A 9,612-nucleotide genomic window follows, 5' to 3' on the forward strand; every position below is an offset into this window, starting at 1 on the left:
GGCTCAGTATCAGTGTATAGAAGATGGAAAGGACCTAGAGATTCAACTAGGGATCATCCTGCTTAATCATCTCATTTTGGGTGAGGGCTGTGGCCATGGGGGTCTGGATTCATGGCTCCCATCCAGGGCTTACTGTAGACCCATGTATCAATCACTAAGTGTGCGACGCCAAGATTTGGTGTGAAAACAGGATTTGAGGACAGCAACCAGGGAGAAGGTAATATACATGGGCTAAATGTATTCTTGAAACATTTTTTCAGAGCTACACAAAAGTCTGAATAGACAAACAGGCATCCTGTTTGTAGCACCTGATTCATAGTAGAGACCAGTATTTTTAGAATTTCTTATGGTCAGGGGCCTCCTGTGATAGCCTTCCACTTTATCAGCCAACAAGGGAAGTGAATGTTTCCTAGATGAAGGTTAGGGAAGTTAAGATGCTACAGTTCTTAAGTTCTCACAGCCAGTAATAGAGGGGCCTTTACTTAGAACCCCGATTTTTAAATGTCATTCATTCCACACGCTTTCTTCCAGATATTGAAATGACTTTTTTCTTAAAAGTTTGCCAAATTGATGCAAGATGGTAGCATCTTTTCATCTGTTTTAGCAGATCCAAAATGGAACTTCAAAAAAGAAAAATTAAGAACGAAAACATACAATTGAGATGCTGAGGCTTGCAGTGAAAAAAAGGTATCAGTGGAAGTTCCTGTGGGCGAGTCTCCCCAGCTGCGCCAGTGTCCATAGGGGCAGACCTGGTTTGCAGCAGCAGTCACGAGGACTTAGTTTTAGCTGGTAGGAAGCTAAATGATTGCCAAGTAATAAACCCTCTCTCTGACCCAGAGGTCATGTATCTTCTGGCAGAAATGTATATGAAGCTGTGGTAGGTTAACTTGTTAGCCTACAAGCAGGGTGAAATCTCAGCCTTAACACATAAAAACTTGTCTGGAATGCGGAGTGCAGTGTTCCATCAGCATTTTAAAAAATCATACCAGGGGCCAGCCAAGTGGCGTGTTGGTTAAGAGCTGGCTTAGGGCACCAGAGGGCCCTGGTTCGGATCCCACATATGAGGGCCAGTGACACTGCCCTCCACAGCTAAGATGCTGAACTACAGCTCAACCTGGAGCTGGACTGCCGTGCTGACGGTGTGGGCTGCAGCCCCTGCTGCAGTGGGTTGCCATGGGCTACCGTGTGTAGCCAGCAGCCAGCGTGAGCGGCCAGCAGCTGCAGTGAGCGNATGGGCTACCGTGTGTAGCCAGCAGCCAGCGTGAGCGGCCAGCAGCTGCAGTGAGCGGCCGTCCAGAAGCCGGCGACTGATCTGTCTCGCCCGGGGAGAGCGCAATGATGGTGCCAACTTGGGCCAGTGAAGCAACGTCCTCCACAACCAGACTGAAGAACAAAATGATAGCAACTTGTCTGTTCCCCTTCCCCCAATTCCCCAATAAAATCTAAAAAAAAAAAATCATACCAGGTAATTCTGAAGCATGAGCAGGGATGACACGGGTGTTACTTTCAGAATTCAGCAAAATGCCACGCTCCCCACCATGGAATCACATGTTGGACCTAACTTTGGGGTCTAGAGGATGAGAAAAAGGGTCACACATGCCAGGAGCATTACAATTAGCTTTAGACAGGAAAGCTGTCTTCACCCTGTTCCTACCAGCTGCTTAGGGAACGGTAGGTTATATCACCCTGTGCTCCAGATGAGGCGTGTGGAAGCCCCACATATAAACTAGTCCTTACACGTGAAGAAAACCAGCAAGTACACGACTGGACTAGTCGTGTCAAACTAAAGGTTTGAAACTCAGGACTGAAGAGCTTGTAGTCCACAGCACCACGAAAGACTATACTTTCCACTACTGATGGTCTGTATACTCTCCCAATGAGAGGACCCTAGTCACCTGATATTGGAATTATTCCTCCATCTGTAAATTGACTCATACATGCAAAAACCTTCGTATGGCATCGCGTCGCCGGCCTCAACCTCGAGCTCAGAAAAGAGCACTAGGCATAAACATAGGGACCTGAAGTGTATGGGAAGGAAAGTAATCGAAAGAAACATCAAGTACTTTGTAAAGAATCTTCCTGCGGGCTCAGTTGGCATTTTCCTCTCCAAATTGAATGGACATCCCCTCGAGGCTCCCCTGGCCCAGCGTATGGAAACCTCAGTGGGGCAAACAACTGCCAGCACTGTTTCACCTATAAACTAAGTCTGGAGAATCTTCCTGAGCTGGCTGCCACAGCAGCTAATGTGAATTCAGTGGAAGGTGTGCAGCACCTTGGTTAGTTCTGTATGTTTAACACTAGAGATGCTTCCTTAGAACAATGAAATGTTACCCAAAGAACTCAGTATGTACCAAGTGGCTGACATTTTATGCAGAAATCAAACTTCTTTCAAACCAGTGATTTTTGAGTGTGGCCCATGGCCCCAGAAGGTCGTACATCTAGCCAAAAACGTAAGGTTGGGTTCTCTGCTTCGGGCACTCTGGAAACACGTGCCAGTTGCCACAATGCTGGAGCTTTTTCATGAACAGGTGTGTGGCCCACCAGGCGGCTGTTGGCCATACTTTCACTGTAATTGAGGGCTGTGTAGGACCTACCATGTATAAATGACAGGTCATTAAGCTCCATGCACAGACTCCAAACTTAGAGTGCTTTTAGTTTTTTCAGGTTGGTTGAGGATTTTGCTGTGCTTGCACTTTTACCTTAACTGTCAGTTATGAGTTAACTCTGCAGGTCATTTACTAGTCATTTAAAGACCTTAGGAAAAATGTCTGATTCAAGTCATTCACACACCTATCGCCTAAGCAAATGCACATGTAATCATCACTGTACTTGTATTGACATTTCATGGGCAATATGCTGCCTATGAACTTGGCGTTCTCCCCAGCCTATTTTAACCAGGCTTTCTTCCCTACTACTCAAAACACTTCTCAAGTTTACCAACCTTAGTGCCCATCTCAACAGGTAACCCTGCTGACTGCGTCCTTTTCCTACTTTGTCCACTTGATTTACAGGCCACTCTGTTTTCGGACCTCAGGGGCCATTCCTTATTCATTTACCTTTGCTGGTTCATCATGCTGACAAATTTGTTGGGAGGACTGAGTCTACCTCCATTCTCTAGGTGACCTCACCCAGGGTTTTGGCTTCAAAAGTCATGTATTGAGATCCATCTCCAGCTGAGACCTCTCCCCTCTCAAGTCAAACACGTCTGCCTACCCAATTCAATGGAATCAAGAATCGGATCTCAAATTTAACGTGTCCAGAACCAAGTTCTCCATTTCCATCCTCATCGTCTTCCCCATGTCAAGTCAGTGGTCATTTTCTTAGAGCTCAGGACACAACACTTCACCCTCAAATCCATCTTCACCTCATTCAACAAGCAAACAGATCCTTTTCTCCTTCATTTCCACCACTTCCACCCTAGACCAAGCCACTGTCACCTCACCTAAAAGGGCTGACACGCCCTCCTTCTTTGCTTTTACCCTACTACCCAGTAGCCCAATGATCTTTAGGTCACATCACCCTTTTGCTCAAAGCCCTCCTGTGGCTTTTCTGCATCACCTGGTTTCTTCCTCCTGTGCATGTGCCTGCCTCAGCCTCTCCTGCCACCCTGGGGCCAGCATTCTGGCCACCATGTCCCCAGGACATGGCAAGCATCTACCTTTGACTGCATTTGCCTGGAAAGCTCTGCCCGATTTCCAGCCTTCCTAGTCAATTACCAAGGCTTTCCAGACACTGCATCTTCATACATGTAACTGCCGAGGCCTCAAAGGCCACTAGCAAGCAACATGTCTGTGTCACACTTAGCATCAGTGACATAGAACTTATTGATAAGCCTTCTGTATACAGAAAACACACCACTTACGTCTTAACCTGACTGGGAGTGACTAGACAAAAGCAGTATTCTTGGGCAGCTACTCGAACTCATCACTTTATTCCTGTTCTCCGCTGCCCCATGGCTAGCTCACTGCATCAGGTTATCTTTTCAGCTTTGACCACTAGAAATCCTCTCACTAGGATGTTTCCAAGGTCAGGTGAGTGGCCTCGTTGATCCTTGATTAGCAACTGGCGCTTTCGCTGCATTGTCAGTAATCAGAATGCCTTATAAAGCAGTTTGACTGGTTTCTAATATTTGGGTTTGCTTCCAGTCACCAGGGGGCACCAGCACCCTGGTTAGCATGTCTGGAATTCTGAAGCACACGATGGACTTTGAAGTCACAGGGGCAAAACCAACTGCCTAATCACTGTTCACCCTGGATTCACATCACAGGACCAGGTCAAAGAACCACTGGCTTGCCTTCCATTTTAACCAGAAGACATGGGTGGAGGGACACTTCCCCAAATTCTCTTGCAAACTCGTATTTTAGATTCTTTGGAGTAAAACAGGCTCTTCAACTGTTCAAAAGGTAGTATGGAAAAGCCCATGCTTTTTCACTGTACTCCCTCCTTCAATCTTGGCCGCCACAATGAGACAGACAGAAAGCGCGAGGACCCTTTTTTCTTGCATCTGCACTGGGACCTCAGCAGCAGACGGTAACTGCTGGAGGTCTGTCAAAGATGCGTTTTCATCTTCATATCACCCCCCGCCTTTTCAAATACAGTAACAGTAGTTGCTTTTTCATCTGCCCATCAGCCACCCCGCATTGCATCTATAATCTCATCTTTAAAAGCAGGGGCAAGCAAACCTTTCCTGTGAAGGCCCACATATTTTAAGATTTACAGGCCCTCCAGGTCTGTCACTCATCTCAGCTCTTACAGTGCCAGAGCCAATCAACCCATAAACGAATATGGCAGTGTCCCAATACAGAGGAACACAAATTAGATTTCATGCTTCGTAAGTTATTTTGATTTTCACCATTTAAAAATGTAAACACCACCTCAAAGTCATACAAATAAGGTGGCAGGACGAGCCTGTTTGCCAACCCCGTTCCAGGGAGTTTGACAAAAGCTTATCACAATTCCGGGAGATGTCTAGATTTCTCTAGAACTTGGTTCTAACGATATCTGATAAAGAAGCTCAGACAATACTTTGCTTCCAATTGTATTAGTCTCTTTTTATTCTTTTGGTAATCTCGTCCAGGGTGAACTACTTCCGTTTGTAGGTGATGAAATGTCTAAGGAATCCACTTCAAATGTTGGCTGTGAGCATAGTCTGTCTTTCCCTTCACTTCAAATCCGAATTAAGCCTTTTGATCCTTGTTTTTATATTCCAGTCTCAGAAGTAGTTTTCGTTGTAGAAGTTATCTGAAGACAGTCTTACGCTTTATAGTAGTGGTATACCAGGCTCTAGCTTCTCCAGGAACACTACACAGGATGGATTTAAATATGTATTAAACTAAGAGGCATTCTCTCAAATGAGTTTAAATGCATTTTATTTTTAGACAACCTACATGACATGTTTTTCTTAAAAACACTGCCTCCGCTCCAAATAAATCAAGGTCAAGATAAACGAAGAGCTCAAGGTGACATCAGTCCCATCTGTCCTAGTACTGGTGTGTGGATGAAAAGCAGCAGCCAGTTATGATGATGACAGGTGATGGATCCCAACGGCCAACTGTGTTACTGTAAAAACAAGGGAGACTGCATTAACGCCTTTTCCCGATGAGAAAGCACTCAACGTCTCTGGGCTGCAGATGTATTCCCCTCTTCAATCTGGGCCGCCACAAAGACAGGCAGAAAGCGCAGGGATTTTTTTCTTTTGCATCCTAGTGCAAACCAAAAGAACAACATCCAATTGTTCAAGGTCTATCAGTGGATGCAGAACCGTTCTTACCAAATCAGAGGTGGCAGATTTTCCAGAAGTCTCATTTTGAGGCAAGTCCCACTCACATACAATTTGTTCTAACAACAAAACCCTCAGATAGTCTCTGGCTAATTCTCTTGGCCAGCCATTGCTGTGCATCGCTGCTGCTAATCTTGTTTGTTGTTTGTTTAGTGTAGTCTTAAGTTTACCTTGTTCCTCACTTACATGAAAGCCTCTGAAAGCTAGGGTAATGAATGCCTTCAGTTCTGTACTGCTTCCAGCAGTTCCCTGCATAGCAGTCATTTAATTTTACTAAAGCAATTTGCATCAGTTTAGCAGCCAGCTCTAAACAGTGTTTACTAAAAGCTAGTATCAAGGCTTTCAATGATCAATTGCCAATTATCAGTAAACCGAAGTGAAAAAGGTTTTGACACAGTACGTTTCAGTGGGTAATGAATATTCTAAGTTTTTCTATCCCATCAAACTTTTACACATGAAACACCCTCTTTAGACCCCAAAGAGAAATAAGACCTTGCCCCCCCATTGTAAAAGGACCGCTGCCCCATTCTCCGACCCCAATGGCAGGAAGAAACACCGCGCCTACGATGTCTCCGTTTCCACATTACTGAGTATTCCGACCCACTTCCTTATACTTACACATTTTTCCATTTCTAAACCATCCTTAAAGAAAATCATATATGGGGTCACACCGTCCTCACGGTAGTCCAGCAGAGCAACCATGCCATCTGGATTCATGTTTTCACCAATAAAGAACTTAGGAAGCAAACAAATACTCAGAATTAGACCATTATATGCAGATGCGTCATATCAAAACAAACTGAAGTCAAAGGGTCCAGAACACCACAATTCAATCAAGAGAATTTCTGCAGAAGCTGATGCCTAGGAGAAAAAATGCCCACTGATAAAACATCTATCTGACCAAAGCACTAGTAACGACCAAAATAAGAGAGAAACATACAAACACTTTAGGCTTTCTAGAAACTTCCCCTCAGCCCCACATATACAATTCCAAACCCTACAAGCCTGTTTACACAGTCAAGCACAGCACCATAAGGCCGCCTGCCAATGAGAGCACTGATCATATGGGGAAAGTAAGTATCTCATGGCCAGAGGATGTGTGAAAGCCAGAAAAATGAGCCAGATTGTGACCTGTTTTTTCTTTAAGTCTTAGAGATAAGGAAAGTCACTAAAGTTCTCCAATAGGACAAGCTCGAATCTATCAGAAAGAGCTCCAGTGGCAACGAGACACCACTTAAGAGGTTAACAAGCAATTTATGAGGGAAACAATGTCATCCAGGTAGGGAGAGATTCTGGGGTCACAAGACAGGACAAGCACACACACAGAGGCAGCTACCTTCTATGGCCTGTACCACTGGCGGTGAATCTATGAAGTATTCAAACTGCCCAGACGCCCAGGAAAATAACCACAATTTAATTACAAAGACTCATTAAGCAACTAATTTTATGCCCTTACAGTTCAAATTGTACAATCTTTTGGTCCAAAATTTTTAAGTTATTTACCTGGTAGTTTTTGAAGTTAGCAAGAATATGCTTGATTTGTTCTGCAGCCCCTGTCATAAAAGGTTTTACTCTTTCTGGTCTCTGTTCTTCAAGTTTCCCTTTGATTCTAAAACGATATTTTATTAATAAGTTAATGCATCATGTTCTGAGCAAAATGTTTTTTCATTAAGTCAATACCAAAAGAACAAAAACTCACTGACTCACTAAAAATGGCAAGTAGCTGTCACTGAGCAAATCACGAAATCACTAGTTCACAGGATGGATGTGTCCGGACTGTCCACCATTTTGAATTTCATGTTAACTCACTGCCAAAATACTATTCTAAAAACCTAAAACCTGACTGCTTGCTCTAGTATGCTCACATTAGTTTATTTATAGAAAGAAAAGCAAGCAGCCCTATGAGCTCATCAATAAAAAAAGGTGAGGCTTCCCATGAGTATGGCTGCTGCTAAAAACCTCAAAGTCTGCAAATCCCTAAATCTTATAGGACTCCAGACATCAGCTGGGTGTGCCAGTGTCACTTACGATTTCATGTAATCCTTGATGTACTTCTTGTAGGCTTCTTTTGTGAAGCTGGTTTCCTGCAAATGATGGTTCATGACAATATCAACACCAGTGACTACCGTGCTTTCGGTACCTTCGCCGTCGGGACCTTCAGCGGAAGCATTTCCACCAATGAGCGAGTCATCAATGTTACCCTCTGTCCTACTGACCATCTGCGTTAAAAAATAGTGCTTCAGTTGCAAACAACGTTCTTAACCTCAGCTTTAACGCATCCCCAAAAGTCTGTACCAGCAGTTCATGCATCCATCATCCTCCCAACAAACTACCTGGTTGTTGAAAACCACGGGAACATTCCAGGGGGGAAAAAAATGTATGACCCCTCAATTTCCTGAAACACCTTAAGAACTTTTGGCTGACCGGAACTAAATGGGGTCATTTACAACCAAGTGGAAGTTATCTGTGGGTTCCCGCGTGGAATACCAAGGAGGATACGGCAAATGTCGAAGGGCTTGGGGGGAGGGGGGACCCCAAACCGCAGACCACCTGTCGCGGACAGCCCGGGAGGACAGGCGCCTAGGCGGCGGACCTATTTCCAGACTCAGCTCCGCCTCCACTTTTCTAGAAAAACCCGAGCCCGGAAAGAGCGTCTCCTCCGCCAGGAGGCAGCGGAGAGGATTGCACAACCACGCGGGGGGGAGCGGCGGAAACCCGAGCCTGCCCAGCCTTGTCTCCCGCACGCCGCGGCCCGACTCACCTTCCCCTCCACCTCCAGGCACAGCCCGTCCGCGATCTCCCGGATCTTGTAGATGTCGGAGAACATCTCATCATCTGCTCGGAGACACAGACCCGCCCGTCACGGCGCGCCCGCAGGCGCGGAGCCGGCGCCATTTCCCGCGCCGGCAGGCCGGCCGCACGCGGCCCCCGCCCCTCCCCGAGCGCTCGAGACCCTGGCGCGCGCCCCGGGCACCAACCCCGCCTCACTCCCGGAAAGGCCGCCGGCGTCCCCTAGGCCCGCGACAGCGGCGGTGTCCGTCTCCCCCGCCCCCACCCCGTCCCCTGCGAGCGGCAGTGGAGGGAGAGCCGTGGAGGGGAGAGCAGTCTCCACTCACGGCTGATGAGGTCCCGGTAGATGATCATGATGGCGGCTGGCAGGCGACGACAGCGGCGCTGGCTTAGCAGGAGCTCGGAGCGAGCGCGAGGCAGCCGGAGCGGCGCTCGGGGGGAGGGGGGAGCGGGCGGAAAAGGCCGACTCAGCCGCTCCCCAACCTCATATAGAGGGCAAGTCCCCCTACGTCATCGCCCGCTGCGCCTCCGGAAGCGCCGGAAGCGGTGACGTGGCACGCAGAACTGCGTGGGGGCGGGGCCACGGCGCGGGCGGGGCGCGGGGGAGGTGAGCATCCGGGGACTGGGCCCCGGGACCGAGCGCTGCGTTCCGCGGGGCGCGCGGGGGAAGGAGTCGGGGAGAGAGGGGGCGCGCGTGGGGAGGGATGGGGCGGGGGCTCCCGGCCCTGGCGGAGGGCGAGCTGGGGAAGCCGGGCTGGGGCAGCCCCGGGAGGTGCCGGGCCTGGGCGGGGCTTAGATGAAATCACTTCAAGCTTCCGCCCCACGCCAGCTCCCGCCCCTTTCTGGGAGCGAAAGTGTCCGTTTCCCGGATTACTTGCAATGCCCTGTTGTAGGGCGACTTCGTGTTTACGGAGTGTCGGGCCCTTGCGGCGCTGGGACACCCCGAGGCTTTCCAAGGGGAGGCGGGCAGGGGACGGGGCTGTTGACCAGCCTCTGGGATCTCCGAGGGCCTCGGAGAACGTTTCAGCCCTTGGCCGAGGGCC

The 9,612-nt window shown here is 48.1% G+C and overlaps 1 protein-coding gene across 3 annotated transcripts; it reads right to left on the reverse strand.

The window, feature by feature from the left end:
- Nucleotides 1–5,025: 5,025 nt before the first annotated feature.
- Nucleotides 5,026–9,062, reverse strand: TPT1 (tumor protein, translationally-controlled 1). 3 transcript variants are annotated; one of them, XR_002124857.1, is made up of 7 exons: nt 8,896–9,058; nt 8,541–8,614; nt 7,808–7,998; nt 7,283–7,388; nt 6,398–6,514; nt 5,388–5,559; nt 5,026–5,301 (listed from the first exon to the last, which is right to left on the reverse strand). XR_002124857.1 is itself a non-coding variant. In XM_019650351.1 (6 exons), the coding sequence occupies exons 1-6, from the start codon at nt 8,921–8,923 to the stop codon at nt 5,557–5,559; spliced, it is 519 nt and encodes a 172-aa protein (XP_019505896.1). In that variant the 5' UTR covers nt 8,924–9,058; the 3' UTR covers nt 5,353–5,556. The 3 variants fall into 3 exon arrangements, 2 of the variants coding, with proteins under 2 accessions (XP_019505896.1, XP_019505897.1); XM_019650351.1 differs by lacking the exon at nt 5,026–5,301 and having other exon boundaries at nt 5,353–5,559; XM_019650352.1 differs by lacking the exons at nt 5,026–5,301; nt 6,398–6,514 and having other exon boundaries at nt 5,353–5,559; nt 8,896–9,062.
- Nucleotides 9,063–9,612: the final 550 nt, after the last annotated feature.

The sequence above is a fragment of the Hipposideros armiger genome, unplaced genomic scaffold (assembly GCF_001890085.2).
Source record: "Hipposideros armiger isolate ML-2016 unplaced genomic scaffold, ASM189008v1 scaffold_139, whole genome shotgun sequence".
NCBI lineage: Eukaryota > Metazoa > Chordata > Mammalia > Chiroptera > Hipposideridae > Hipposideros > Hipposideros armiger.

Excerpts from the sequence above, each read along its gene's own strand:
- TPT1 (XM_019650351.1), bottom strand. The coding sequence starts at position 8,923 with ATGATCATCTACCGGGACCTCATCAGCC. Across the intron at positions 8,615-8,895 it reads CTACCGGGACCTCATCAGCC|ATGATGAGATGTTCTCCGAC; the intron begins GTGAGTGGAGAC and ends GTCTCCGAGCAG. Across the intron at positions 7,389-7,807 it reads ATCAAGGATTACATGAAATC|AATCAAAGGGAAACTTGAAG; the intron begins GTAAGTGACACT and ends ATATCGTTTTAG.